Source organism: Parasteatoda tepidariorum, chromosome 4 (genome assembly GCF_043381705.1).
Source record: "Parasteatoda tepidariorum isolate YZ-2023 chromosome 4, CAS_Ptep_4.0, whole genome shotgun sequence".
Taxonomy (NCBI): domain Eukaryota; kingdom Metazoa; phylum Arthropoda; class Arachnida; order Araneae; family Theridiidae; genus Parasteatoda; species Parasteatoda tepidariorum.
Window position 1 is genome coordinate 68,405,548 of NC_092207.1, and position 15,637 is coordinate 68,421,184.

Below are 15,637 nucleotides of genomic sequence, written 5' to 3' on the forward strand. Positions count from 1 at the left end.
TAGTAAATCTATTAAGCGCAGTGTGATAGACGTTTTCTATTGTTTCCCTTCTTATAGCATTGCCTGATTCATTCTAATCAGGATTCATCTGAAAGAATAGGAGTCATTTATTCCAAAAATACTACAAGGGTCCAAAACTGCTTAAAGAATTTTTTTTATTATTATTTATTTTTTTTTTTTGGAAAAAAAATTAATTTAGTATAAAGCATTGATATCAACAATAATGCGTACATTTTCCCCCTTTCCCTCATTTCCCCTAAAATCGCTGAAAAATATAGAATTTTTTTTTAAACAATTTGAAAAAAATTTAATTAAATTCAAAAACACGTGAGATCATAATAGTATACAATCTAGGCATTATTTTAATTTTTGTAAACAGTGCTGTGGTCCCTTCCTAACTCGTCGAAATTTCTTTTCTTATTGTCCGTTTATTTGTTTAATTTTACATTATTTTAATATTTATTTTAATTGTTTTTATTTAATTAATTTTATAATTTGTAAAAACTATATCTCTTAACTTGGAGCCCCCGTTGGAGGCCACTTTTGATTTTTTTCTTATGAATTCATGCATAGTGCCATTGTTCGAAACCCGTTTCAAATGAAACAATTGATTTCTCCAATTTTGTCGAAATTACCAATATGTGTCGAATTTTTTTTTCCATAGCTTTAAAAAAAAAAAAAAAAACATAATTTAACAAAATAAAATACACCAAGTCCAAAAAATTAAAAAAATATTGAAATTTTTTTAATTATTATAAAAACCAATTTTCGGGAATAAAAAAGAAGAAAAAAGCATATTTAACTTATTTATATTTCCTATCTCATTTTTTTTTGAATTTAAGTTTGGTCTGCTTTTTGAGGTGGTGATGTTATACAAGAAATTAGACAGAACTAAAAAAAAAAACTTTCTTAATTTAAAAAACAAAATCAAGTTTAAAATTTATAATATTTAACTTATCTATTATTAGTTAAAATTGCTATTACTTTTCAGCTTTCAAAAAGAAATTTGTTTAAAAATTGCGATCGCCGAAAGCCGATCACAGGTTACCTATTGGTAAAATGGTTGTTGTCTAATTTTTATTTTTTTACCCTCTTCATTTGTGATATTCACCTGAATTAGTATTGAAAACGATCCAGTTTGAACTGTAGGTTAGAATTCCTGATTCTTAATTAAAACAATAAAAACAAAAATATCGTTCAAATGATGAAATTATCTTTTATTCACAACTCAAGAATGGATGTCTCTGGTCCCATATCTCAAAAATAAGCTCACCAACTTAATGCATAACAAAATTAAAAGTGCAAAACGAATTCTAAAAAAAATATCAAACAGCAGCGTTCCTTATAGCAACGCATGCATAAACCCAATCGCAATCCATCAAATCGACACCCATTTAGCCAATGAGTAAAAAAAAAAAAAAAAGAACATCAAGATAGTGAAAACCGTGTTACCTACACTGAGCAAATTTATTGAGTAATGCAGGGTAAAATTAATTTTCTTATTTTTAAAATTTTAGAAGTCAAGCACCAGATTCGAAGTTGGCCCCAACACTATATTCTATCTCGCGTAAAACGTAAGGAGCAAAAATAATTTCGTAAGCTGATCTGACGGAGCAATAAATTAGTGTGACGCAAAAAAAATTTTACAATTAGGTTTTATTCAAAATAGGTGAAATTTGAAAAACTCTAAATCGAAAAAATTTCACAATTTGAAGTTTTTATGCCATTGCCTTCAATGGAATAATTGGTTTCATTATATTCAAATGAAATCGGTCCACGTAAAACTGTTCCACCGTAAAGTGCTTGACTTCGAGGGAGGTCGTCGCTCTTCCAAAATGGAGGAGCTATCTCCTCCGCAGAGGAAATTGTGATAACATGCCTTCAATTCATCTTAGGGATATTTTCCAGACCGTCGTCAGTTACCAATTGCGCTACTCAGAGACTAATATAGAATCTGCCTTTATATCTATGCTGCTGCTTCTCTTAAATAAAATTATTTCCGGAATTATCTCGTGATACAAATTAATTTTTAAAAAATTATTCCGGTGAAGAATTATTCTTTTTCAAAAATGACAAGAACTCTAAATGAGCAGTTTCTAGATTAAATTTTCTGATTTTTAATTTTAATCTTAAAAGCTCTAACTTTAATAAACTGTTTCACTTTCAAACTTTAGATGAACTTTGTAAAATAATCATCAGTCTATCGGTAACGCGAGAGTGCGATTTTTGTCATTATTACTTGTATAAATTATACTGGAAAAGAACTAAGCTCGTAAATAAAATATTTCAGATGGATGAATTTTTTTGTTTCTGAAATAGATATTTCAAAAACCTCATGAAGGAAACCATATCACAGTGCTGACACGCAGATGTGATACGTAGAGATTAAACCAACCAAAACAACATTGAATTAATTTGAAAGTAGAAAGCTGCAAGCGAAATTTCTTGTCTAAAGAAAATGATGCACAAAACGTATCCTGCAGCTTTAAATCCTGATCTTGTAAAAATAACAGAAGTACATTTTTACCGCTATTAACCGTTCGTAGTTAACATGATTTTATTTAACTCATATTTTCATGGGTGAGTAAAAGAATCTTCTTTTTTTTAACCTCTTTTTAGCACCGTTCTGTGCGTTTTAAATATTCTATCGTCGACGAATTTAAACTTTCGCTGCTACCATCATTTTGAGCTTATTTTAGTATGGGGGATGTGCTGTTTTCTATTAACAAAGTATTATCTTCATTACTTTTCATGATTTTTAAAATTTTATCTTTTTCTAGTCTTAACAGCTTAACTATTATAGTCACAATGTACCGGTATATTCTTATAGTGTCAATAAAAACATGGATCCGTTGTTTTCTTTAACTTTATTTTATATTGTTATTTAACTGTATTATCTTGTATTGCTTTCACAACAGTAAATAACTGAAGATATTTCGGTATCGCGATCTGTCTCTCTAGCTTCATCCGCCAAGGTGCCAAATAGATTTTAAACTTGCAATTTTTTTTAAAAAAAAAGATACATAGATGTTTGCTCGATGGTAGATATGAGTTATACCTTTCGAATTGGTCCCTTTCTGTGAGTTTTTTTTTTTAGGTTCGTGTCAGCCACTGCTCGAAAGTTTCCAAGACTTGGCGATTATTCTGCTGCAGATCATGATACGGAAATCTCCCCATTTCCGTATCGTGATCTGTGGCAGAATAAATGCCAAGTCTTGGCCCGATAGAAACTAAAAAAAAAATCGACTTGAAAGGTTGAACTTGTAACCACCTCGGGCAAACATCTACATGTTTTCTTTAAAAAAAATTTCAAGTTTAAAATCTATTTGGCACCTAGGCGCATAGTTGGATAATATGGATGCACACCGTGCGTGGATACATTGGAAAAAATTCTCCAGTTTTACAGATGTTTTATTTAATTTCATTGTAATAATGAAAAGGTATCCACACAAAAAAAGGAGATGACAATATAATCATAATTTATGCAAGGTAGATGAAAGTTGCTTAATTGTATGTGTGCTGCTGCCAAAGAGAAAAAATAAACTGCTCATGTAGTCCAAAAATTAGTGATCACGCCTTAAATAAAAGAGCAGACAACTGGACATGTCTATCCCTTTACTACAAAAATAAACAATTATGGTGACAGTTGGAAATCTTTTTATGCAATTTCGTCTGTTAATAAAAATGAAACATAATCTCCCAAGTTTGACACAAAAAGTTAAAATATGAATTTTGCTAGGAAGAATTATGTGAGCAAAATCACTAATATTATTTAATTCTTAATATGACAATAATTACTTAACACAAATAGACTTCTTTAATTTTATTTTTATTTGTGACTAATTATATTAATCTTCTTCTAATGTTCTAAAGGTTATTGTGCATATATATATAATTTTTTTTTCTTTCTCGGAAATAAGTGAATATGTTAAGTAGTTACCTAAATATTTTTTGTAATGTAATAAAATCATTTTGTACTTAAAAACTATTATGAGCTTGCAGATCTTCTTCTTCAGGAGCGCAACAGCCCTTTGCAGGCCTTGGCTGCCTCAACAGCACGCCTTCTCCAGCTCCCTCTGTCCATGGCAGCTCCCCTCCAGTTCTTAAGTTTTAGGACTTTGAGGTCGTTTTCGGTGTTGACCTTGCAGATCCTTTATTTTTTTTTATTTTACTTTGCCTCGACGATTGTAGTTGGTGCAACAAATCATGATACGGAAATCTCCCCTATAAGTTTCTGTTTGATTTTGTAATTTCATCTAAAAGTATTTTTAATATGATTCTTTTTTTTTATAATCGCTTGAAAGTTGCAGATTTTAAGTTCTAAAGAGGCAAACAAGTAATAGAACACTGGGTTACCCAAAGTTGGGTGATTTTTACTACTACTCAGCTGTTTCCAAAATATTTGAAAAACATCTTAAGTATTTTATTTATTTTTTTTGAGGAATATTGCGATGATATACATGAGCTGCAATCAATCTACTTACTAATTTACGGCCTTGAATATTTGATGTAAATATTTGATTTTTGAAAATTAAAATACTAAAAACATTCGTTGTTGTGGATGTGTGAAAAAATTCTGAACATGTTGGTTCATGTATCATACTTATAGAACTATACATATAACTAAAATAGAAGATGGATAATAAAAAAAAATTGAATAGGTAAAAGAACTCACAAAGGTAAACTGAAAACATTGGATTAAAAAAATCTTAAACTGTTCAAAAGTATAGAATTTAAACACTTTTTAATTATTTTCCCTTTCTTTTTCTATTTTAAAAACTTTAAGCTTAAACGCCAAGATCGATTCATCACATTTTTTCTTCTTCTCATGCTCGATGGGTAGGTAACCAAAGGATAACTCCTCAGACAACAGAAGAGTATTCATAGGTCAGAAATATTTTTATGGGTTTTGCTCAATCATTGGTTAAGCTTAAATGTTGGCTTAATCCAAGGGTAAAATTTTTGTTTTTTACCCGTGGATTAAATCTTACCCAAAGGTATCCTTCGAGGTATTATGGCTTCAAATGCTTTATAATACATCAGTCATAACCCTTATGTTGTCCAATTTTTATGTGTTATCTTTTCCGGGGTCAGGCCAGGTTATTTGAATTAAGTATATTTATTTCTATTTTATCAAACTTTTTCTTCTTAAATTCTAGTTCTATTAAATTGTCTTCTTTAAATTTTTTTGTTTTAAACATTTATATTAAAATTTGAATTTTTGAATTTAAATTAGTTTGAATTTTAGTTGAATTCTACAGTTGATACATTCTTTGTATTTAATAAAAAGTAATAAGTTTTTCTTGTGTTGTATTTTATAATTTTAATTCTTAAAACGTCATTGTTTATTAAACGGATTGGGGTTTTCTTAATTTTCTTATTATTTTGGCTTAAAGAATTTAAAAAAATTTTGATGTGTTTTAAGGGAACTTTTTTTTTCTTGTCTCTTAATAACAGATATTTAATTATTTTAAAATTTAACAGCTGAGTGGATAAAAGCTCTGTGCTTCATTTTAAAGAATTTGAGTAAATTATCTTTAGAATTTTTGGCAATGAAAAAATAAAGATTTTCACTAGCCTTTATTTCCTATGTGTAGGCTTTCAATTGATGAATTAATAAGTTCCAAACACTCATTTACACTGTTTTCTTCATATATCTATTTTCTTTTTTTTTTTAAATTTTGCTGACAAAAGAAAAAAAATTTAAAAAAATTTAAAGATTTAAAGATAACTCATTAATTGCAATTGAACTTTTTCCGTTCTACAAAGTTCCTCTTATTATCTTCATTTTCTTAATAAGTAAGGATGCAATGAATATTCGGCCACTATTTGGTATTTGGCCTACTCTGTCCTTTTACTGAATATTCGGTTGGCCAAACTTCGGCTGAATATTCGGCAAAGTATTATCTGGAGAATTATTTTTCAACATAATTTTTGTTTAGGGAAATTTTAATAGATTTATAAAAAAATAATATGAAAGTGCGTTTTTTACTTTACATTATTAGAAATAGTTTTTACACATATTTGTTAAGTTCTAAAACTTGTTAAACTAAAATTTATGTTCTGAAATACACATGGTAAAACAGCATTTTAATTGAAACTAGATTACTTTATCAGTGTTTTCACTACAGCGCGAGAATCTCGCATATTTTTTTCTTTTCTCGCATTAAAAAATGATTACCGAAAGAAATTCGCGCATTCTATAAACCAATTTCAAAATTCGCGAATTCTTCGCATTTTGAAATAATTTGTCATTGCACCATTTAGAATAAAATCTGTTTCACTTTTCTTCCTCGATCTTTCATTATTTTCAACATCTGCCCCATTATCTAGCTTCTCTATTTACCAGTATTGTACAGAACCTTTAAGAACAACAGAACACCATCTCTCGGAACCTCTTTCAGAACGCATTTCTCTGCAACCACATGTTTAAACGTAGGTAAGGTTTCTTCATGTAAGACGTTCAAATTTTTTGCGCATTAATGTAAGATGGATCTTCTACTCCGAAACGGACAAATGAAAAGAAAATGAAACAAATGTGGGTAGAAACGATCAAAACGAAGCAAATACGCATTTGAGCAACCTAATGAGAATAGCTGATGAAAAAGTAGACGTAGAACAATTTCCATATGATGTGCAGCAAAAATATTCAATGCTTTAAAAATTAGAAGATGTTAAAAATGTATTATAATTAAAGAAATGATTTTTTTTTCAAGTCTCTTTGTGTTTTTTTTTTTTAATTTTTGAAATCTCACCCTGTTTTTGAGAAAGAGTGAGAAATTCTCACCCATTTTTTTTCTGCGATGAAAACACTGCTTTATACTAAACTATGAGTTTTGTAATATTGATTTTTTTCTTATTTTTTTTAAAATTAAATTTAGGCAAGTCAATTTCGCTATTTTTCAACTCTTTATGCTTTAAAAATTGAGAACTTGTTTTTTGTTTTATTTTTGCTTGTTTTTCGGTTTTAACTAAATCGAAGCATATTATCAGAGTCTTTCAGATAGACTTCATTCTTTTATTGTCACTTTTTCTTGTACGGTAAGACACATAAATAGTAACATAGAAAACCAATATTCTCAAAATTAAAGTTATCCTTTAAAACTAAGAGCAGTTTTTTTTCTTTTTCTCTTATAATGTTTTATTAATTTTTCTTTTTATCTGAGTTTTTATTATGACGCCATTTTTTTAAAGAGAGTTTTCACATGAACGTTAATCTTTGATGGTGACTTTTTTCTAAAAATACAGCAGTGTGTGAAAAAAGTTAAATTAAGATTTTTGTGTTAAATCTTTCTTTTTAAAATCAAGAAAATTTTTTCTTTTGTTATCTTTCTAACTTATACTTAATTCTAAAAACTTATGTTTTTATAGACATTTTTATTATGATGCGGCAACTAAGAAGGTTTCTATTATACTTTAATCTTCACTTTTTGTATCTATTACAATTTCTAGAAAACTGAAATGTTCAAATTTAAAATTTTGTTTTAAAAATTAAAAGGGATTTTTATACTTTCTGTTTTGATTTTGTATAATTTTTGTGTTTTTATCGGCATTTTTATGATAGCGCTGCATTTTTAAAAATATTTCTGATAGACATTACCTCTTTTAATGTTTTATTGATTTTTTTTTCAGAAAATATTATGTTTAGTATTAAAGTTTTGTTTTAAGAATTAAGAGGGTATATTTTTTTCTATTTAAACTTTTTTTTCCGATTTTTTTTTATGGTTGTTACTTTTTTTTATCTTAAACTTTTTCTAATTATTTTAATATCTAATTATCTTAAAACATTTCTTTTAAAGTTTTTTTTCTCCCTTTACTTCATACCAATAAAACAGCTTAGTTTTGATTATTTTTCAATAATGATTTTTAATAATGATGACTTATTTCCATATGAAAAAATATTTATGAATATTTTTTTTTTATTTTAAAAAAAATGCTTTTTCAGCCACGGAATATTCAGCTACTTCATTTTTCGTTACATCTCAATTTCTTAAATTTGGATTAGTGAAAAACTTTGCAAAATAAACTATTGTTATTAATTGAATCAGACTTAAATGATATTGTTTTTGTTCTCATTACAGGCTCCGAAATCACTTAAATGTTGCTGTGAATGCAGTTCGTAATATACATGTTAATTCTCAGCCTTTATGGTTTCGACACTCTCCAATTTTATGGTACATATATATTACTTAATTGACTGATTAATTTTTGTTTTTGTAATAATCTCCTAAGTAGTCCATATACTTTTTTAATTCAACGCTAGTCGCAGGGGTGTAGAATATGTCCGATCCGGCAACCAAGATTTGGTAGAAATTCAGGCAGCCCCGAGAAAAGTTTTTCCGTTTAATTAAAAAAAAGAAGGAAAATGTTATAAAGTATTCTATTGTAAAAAAATATGTTGCTGTACAGAATTTTTCCCGTTAAAAATACTTTTTATGTTATTTTATTTATTTTTTAGTTTGAATTCCTTAAATTTATCAGTGACCTTAATTTTAGTTTCATAATTTTAACTATTTCAATATATTATGATTTCTGTTTTTTTTTTAACATGTATGTTTATTTAAGAGTCATATATTAAATAAACTTTTTTCTTTGAAGGTTTTGAAAAAGTTATTGTTAACTGAAAAGAAAAAGGATTATAATTTTCAGATAAATTTTGATCCCCCCCCCCAAAAAAAAAATGTTTTGGGAAAATATTAGCTTCGAGAATTTTCTACACCCCTGACTAGTTACAATAATTTAATAATTACTGAATTATAATTTAGTAAATTTCTGTATAAATATCTATACACATATTAAATTACTAAATAATTGTTAAACATAAGAGATAGTTGAAAAAGTGATTTTTTTTTTGTTAAAACATTGTTTTTATACATCTTTTTATTTTTTATTTGTTTTTTAATAATTTATGATTCTTAACAGTATTTTGTCATTTAAGGATGGGGAAAAGTAAAAAAACTCTTCTCCACATGCAGGAAAAATGAATATGAGAAAACAGATTATATTTCAAATTTGAGTATTACTGAGAACAAACTTCAGCCTTTGAAGTTTATAACCGTATCACTGTTTATAGAGTTGTGGGTAATTAAGGGATTATATTGAAACATTCATTTGCATTACATTCTGCCATTTTTTATGTGTTACTTGATAGCTGTGCTACTGTAAAAAGGATATGCAACTATACTATGTTAATTATATTTTATGTGTGCTAAAAATTAATTTAAATATTTTTTTAAAACTTTTCCATATTTTTTGTAAGTTTAATAATTTTCTTAAATTGCTAAAAATATATATATATATATATTTTAAAATTTTAGGGCTGAACCTCTAAGGAAGAAAAAAAGAATTGATCCTCAAGTTTTACGTGAAAGAGCAGAAAAGAAAGTTAAGAGAATTCAGAGAGATATAAGAAGATTAGAAAAAGTTGCAAGAAAGTTCAAGCCTATATCTGAACTTGAAATTCCCAAAAAAGCTATTAGGGACAGGTAAATGGTGATTTCTCAACAAAAATTTTCTGTTACATACAGCTTTAATTTGAAAGATTTAACATTTATATAATTTTAGTAATATTGTATGCTAATGGTAAACATCAGCGGTCACCACATGGCGACTAAATAGAATAAACCAGCCATCAAAATTTTTTTTTCATTTGCCTCTCACTCACTACCGCTTCATTTTGTCTTAGACACCCCATCTCTTCACGACTCCTTTCTTCCTGAAAATTCACACACATAATGTGCATAATAACGTTTATTTTAATAACTAATATTAATTTTTTTAATTAAATGGTTAACATATATATTTAATGGTTAAGCTAATGGTATTGCAATGAATTTTGTTATAAGAATTTTTTACATAGGTTAAATTTAAGCGCAGCAAAATTCAGTCTTAACTTTTTTTCAATCTATTTAAATGAAAAGATTTTTGCTCTTCATTATTGTCTGACATGATATTCTTTAATGACTTTTTCTGTCCTGTTTTATTGACAGTTTGTTTCAACATCTTTTCAGTTGTGGTTAACTTAGTTTTTTTTTATTTTTATTTTTTTTTTCGCCCTAAAGTTGAATTAATTATTGATGAAAAGAAACTACTCAAGGAGTAAACTGATGTTTGATTTTGTATCTTTTCTGAAAGATGAAACTGGAATAAAAAGCCGAGTGCAGCATTTCGCTTTTGGGGTATCTATGCCAAATGATAATGAACACTGTTGTCTTATGAAATTATGCTTTTTTGAGAATATATTATTTTTATGGCTGCTGTGAGTTTGAAACTGCTACTCATGACTGTCAGATCAACTTTAGCCTATCTAAAGCCAGTACTATCTATGCTTATTTCGAAAATCAAACAAAACATCAAGATGTAGAAAAGCCATCTTTTTGTGAAAATGAAAAGTGTTTCTAATTTTTTAATATTTAAAAACTTACTCTAATGCAGAATTACCTTGGCTCATAAAAATCTGCAAAAACTGAGAACACAACTGGGATTTTAATAATTTTCATTTAGGTTTTTAAAAAAGTTTAATAACTTTTAAAATATTTAAGTTATTTTTCTGTTCTAAAACCCAGCTGAAGCTTTCATGGAAAGATTATATATATAATTAAAATCATCGCATTGCTTCAGGTGTAAGGCACTTAAACTATCGATTTTTTTATTTTATTTTCCTTCGTAACAGAGCTTTGAAAAACAGCATTACAGTTTTAGCTTGAAAATATACTATTTTTCTTAATTTCATTCTGAACATTTTCATGTTAAATTGTGTGTTATTTAGTTTAATTTTTTTTTTAACATTTTGTGTGTCTTTAATTGTTAGACCCATTACTTTTTTGAACTACAATAGGAATTAAAATTTGTTTTCAGTTGCAAACTTTTACAATTTTAAATTATACTCAATTACAATTTTAAAATTTTCTTAAACATATAAATGATAGAGCTCTTTTTTTTCAAATTGTCAAATAAATTAATTTTTCTTTTTATTATTTTACAACAATGGAAATTATTTTAAATGCATTTTAATTCACACTTTAAAATAGATTATTTTTCTTAATTTGGATCCGAGCATTATCATGTTGAAATGTATTTTATGTAGTGAAAGAATGAGGCCATTACCAGTTCTAAGTGAAGAGGAAATCCATGAAAGAATGGAATTGAAGCAGTTATGGGCAGTTTATAAAAGAAAAGAACATGTTGCAGAAATGTCTGCAATTCAAAGAATCATTGATGCACAAGAAAAAGCTCTTGATGCATTACAAGAAGCTTCACCTTCTTTATATGAAGCAGCTATTCAGGTAATCAGATAATCTCTCATTTTGTTTGTGTTGATGTATGAGGTCATTAAATATATCGGTTGATACTAATTGGCTATTCAGAGATAATATTTAGTTATTTTAATCCTTAAATTTTAATGATTGAATGTAACTATAGTTAAGCCTTAATTATCCGACAATATTATAAAAATCATGCTTATATATTTTAAGTTTACCTACATTAAATTACCAGATATTTTTGGCTAATATGTGGTTACCACAAATCTTAGATTTTAATATAATTGAATGTAACTACAGAAGAACCCAAATGTCAGGCGCTATTAAAAAATAAAGGTTGTCAAATTTTTAAAAGTGATTTAAAGTTAAATTTACAAAAGTTATATTTTTTTAGGGTGCAAGTATTACATCATGAGTGTTATGTGGTATATCTGATATTAGGGATAAAATCTGGTAATGGGTAAATCTTAGATTTTAATTTTTGTAAGTAACCATAGCAAAACCCTGGTTAACCGATGCTATAAATTTTTTTTTTAAATATGAGTAATTTTCAAGTTGAACTTTAATTTTTAGACATGATTCAAACACCAATTAGAATTGTTTTGTACACATATTTTTTAGGTGGGCAAACAATTAACTATGAACAGCTTTGTCTATATTATTATATAAAACAATCTGTATATATGTATATTGTTAGAAAACAATGAAATTCGTTTTCACATTGGTGACAAAATTCTGTAAGCTAAAAAATCACGAGAGTGAGCAGTCATAAACATGAAAACAAAACATTACATACTAATCAGTTGTGAGTATATGTAGCTTAACTGGTCAATATGCAGCGTTGATGGAGTTGTCAAATAAAATATTACCAAACTTTATTAATTGTGGTGGTAGGTAATAATGGTATTAATGTAATTGGTAATTAATATGAGTGGTACTGTAGTCAGGGGTCGGTCCAGACATTTTGTGAAGGAATTACTCACATTCTTTCAACCAGGGTCATGCTTTTATGAACTTGTGCAAATAGGGTCCGGTTATTGCAAAAAAAAAACTTTTTCAAGGAGTTTTTAAATTGTAAATTGATACAAGATTATGCTCAGCACTGTAAAATTATAATGAAAAAAATTTAATTTTCAAAAATAAGCAGCGCTTCTAAANGCTGAAAGCAGAATATTCATTTCCGACGAATAAAGGAAGAAACGTCTGCCGAAGACAAAATTTAGTTCCGTTTACATCTGTCTTTATCCCCCCCCCCACTTCCTGGGAAGGGTTTATTCGATTAACAAAACAATAATGAAGATAAAACAAATTTGCGAAGGGTCCGATTTAAAGATAAATTATTTTGTGAAGGGTCCGTTTTTATGAAAAGATATTTTGTGAAGGGTCCGTTAACGAACCCAAATTTCTTCTAAACAGACCCCTGGTAGTTATATATTTTTTTTATGGTCCTTCGAAATGAGATAGAACTAAAATGTATAGAAATGAAGCATTTCGCAAGTTGCGTAGTTTTCATATTCTAAGAATTTATATTTAAAAAGATTACCAGCATTCATGCAAAGTTAGAGTAAAATACATGAGTATCCAATGAGTGAGCAAAGCGAGTTTGGATTGCAAACCAAGTTCAGATTGTTAAGTTTGAATTGAGACACGATTCAAAAGAAACTGCAAAAGCAGTTCTAGGATTTAGGAGTACAGAGAGTGAGGATAGAGCTTTCCTAGTTCTATATAAAACATTTATGTGTATGTATGTAGATTGTTAAAAAAACTCTTCTTCAGGCTTACAACAAAGAACTGAAATATTAAGCAAGTGATCGGTCATAAGCAAGAAAACCAAAACAACATCAAATAAAGAGGCCTAAACTAAATATCAACATTTATTAAGGAAAACAATATCAGCATCTAATCTAAGCATAAATTACTTTGATTAGCATATGCGTTTTCATTTGCTTTAAATGAAGCTGCCTAGAGTGAGATCCTTTAACTCATTATTTAATCTAAGATTATTTCTTCAAATTTACGATCTGTAATCTTTCAAAATAGGCCGCTTCTGCTCTACTTTTGTTGAATGGCATAGCTTTAATTATAATCAAATTTAAATTACTATTTTTATTCATCTGGTTCTTATACATTTTATAAAAAAGATATAATTTTAAATACTGTTAGAAAATGAATGAGCTCTCAAACTGGATAGTGGTATGAAAAAGATAAGTAACAAAAGCTTTAAAATATAATATGTATCAATATTATTGTGGACATTGAAATAAAGTAAGAAAAAATTACCAAGAAGTTTAAGCTAGCTTAAAAATGAGATTTAGCTTAGATAAAATTTACTGTATAAAATTTACGGTACAAACTATATATATATTCAAGTTTTCTAAATTTAATTGTTTTTGTACTTCTTTAACATATAATAAAAGAGTCAACTGTATAAATATGTTTTTCTGTATAAACTTTTTGTATTATAGTGTTAATTATTATTTTTTTCTCCTTTTAGCCAAATCCTAGTTTCATACCTTTCAAAATGCTAGGACCTGTTGAGACCCCACCCATCAATAAGTTTGACTACCCTGATGGAAATTATACTGATATAACTAAAGTTTATGAGCCTATTTTACCTACAGATCCTAAGAAGTTAAGACAACTAGGACTTCATAAAAAGAAATTATAATGTTTTTACATGTATAGATGTTTTTATGTTTGTTTATAGTTGAATAAAATAATCTTTCTGTTTGTTTTTTTTTCTTCTTTTGAATAAAAAGTATATGACCTCAATAACTTTTGATTTAATGATCAAATTTTCACAAATATATATACTCAATCTTAATTGTTCGGGGCCTTACCCTAATTACATGAATTAGTGCGATCGATATTTTAAGCTACGAAATACCACAGGAGCGAACTATCTCTAAATAATCTTTTTTCGTTGGATTTGGATTCTTGGCCCTTCAAGTATGAGGGATAAATGTATTCTGGAAAATATGGTTCCTTTAGTTATGCCAAAAAGGTGGTTGAAATTCGGGCTTCTTAATGTTGTTTTTTTCCCTCTTTTTTTTTCCTCTTTTTTCTTCCTTCGTTTTCTGCACATTTTCGTAACTGTTATCAGCTAATAAATTTTTGTATGCAATTATAAATCTTCTTCATCCAAGGATATTTCCATGTAAAAAATTATTTTTTATAATTTTTTATATCTGATAAACAAATGGTTAAAAACATTTGTAATTGTAAAGTTTACAAATGTTTCTAAACGTCAAAATTTTAATGAAATTGGTCTTATAGTTCTTGTGAAATTTAAAAATTCGACTTTGGGATGCGCAAAAAATAAAATTAACATTAAACGATCCAAACTTTCTACCACTCTCCTACCTAAGCTATTGAAACCTTATTTTCCTGTATATGTAATGTATATTTAGCGAAGGCACGTTTTTATGTCCGATTTCGTAATTGATTGTCTCTGTAGACGTTCGGTATATTTTCGAACGATGCTCTCAATGAAGCTTAACTCTACCCCCTTATCTCATCGCCTGGGATGAGTGTGAAGGCAATTTTAAAATCTTAAATAGGAACTACTATTTTTTAATTTTCCATAAATTACTCCAATTTGATATACTGGTTGTTGCATTTTTCTTCGTAGGTGACGCTGTAATTGCTAACGTAAAAAAGTGCTTAAAAGGGAGATATGTAAAATAATGTCTTATTTAAGAAAAAAAAAGCTTGGTATTTTCAAAAATTAATCTGAATGAAATTAAACTTGACCCCCTTTCACTATCCCAGGTCGACTCTTCGAGGGTGGGGTCTAGTTTGAGGGAAGGTTTCAAGATGGATATTAAAAAGGTTTTTCAAAATATCAGACGAGTTCATTTTTGTTTTTGAGATATGACAAGTACCGGTGTCAAAGTCTTCCTATAAATCCTATATATTTTTTAAAAACCTATATTACCGAAATACACTCCATAACAAAAAAATCGACGCACCAAGAAACAATCATCCGATTTCTTTGAAATTTCGTATGCATGAATGTTTTGAACAGATATGGCTGGAATGATGCCGACTGGGGACGTATAGTCTTTAGCGACGAATCCCGCTTCCAACTGTGTCCTGACGATCATCAAAGACGTGTTTGGAGACGCAGAGGGGTGATCCCGCCTTCACTATTGCACCCCACACCGGCCCTCAACAAGGCATTATGGTCTGGAGTGCCATTTCCTTTGACAGCCGGACCCCTTTGGTCGTCATTAGAGGTACACTTACTGCACAGCGGTACGTCGACGACATCCTAAGACCTGTTTTGCTACCATTCCTTTTGCAGCGCCTTGGGCTGGTTTTTCAGCAGGACAATGCCAGACCACATACGGCACGTGTTGCTATGAACTGTCTGC

At 28.5% G+C, this 15,637-nt stretch overlaps 1 protein-coding gene across 2 annotated transcripts; it reads left to right on the top strand.

Moving 5' to 3' along the window:
* The first annotated feature begins 2,424 nt into the window (after positions 1 to 2,424).
* LOC107446452 (mitochondrial ribosomal protein L40) lies at positions 2,425 to 13,992 on the top strand. Of its 2 annotated transcripts, XM_043049246.1 has the most exons (5): positions 2,425 to 2,580; positions 8,082 to 8,174; positions 9,318 to 9,485; positions 11,087 to 11,285; positions 13,756 to 13,992. In XM_043049246.1, the coding sequence occupies exons 1-5, from the start codon at positions 2,552 to 2,554 to the stop codon at positions 13,927 to 13,929; spliced, it is 663 nt and encodes a 220-aa protein (XP_042905180.1). In that variant the 5' UTR covers positions 2,425 to 2,551; the 3' UTR covers positions 13,930 to 13,992. The 2 variants fall into 2 exon arrangements, with proteins under 2 accessions (XP_042905180.1, XP_042905184.1); XM_043049250.2 differs by lacking the exon at positions 8,082 to 8,174 and having other exon boundaries at positions 2,448 to 2,580.
* The last annotated feature ends 1,645 nt before the right edge of the window (positions 13,993 to 15,637 follow it).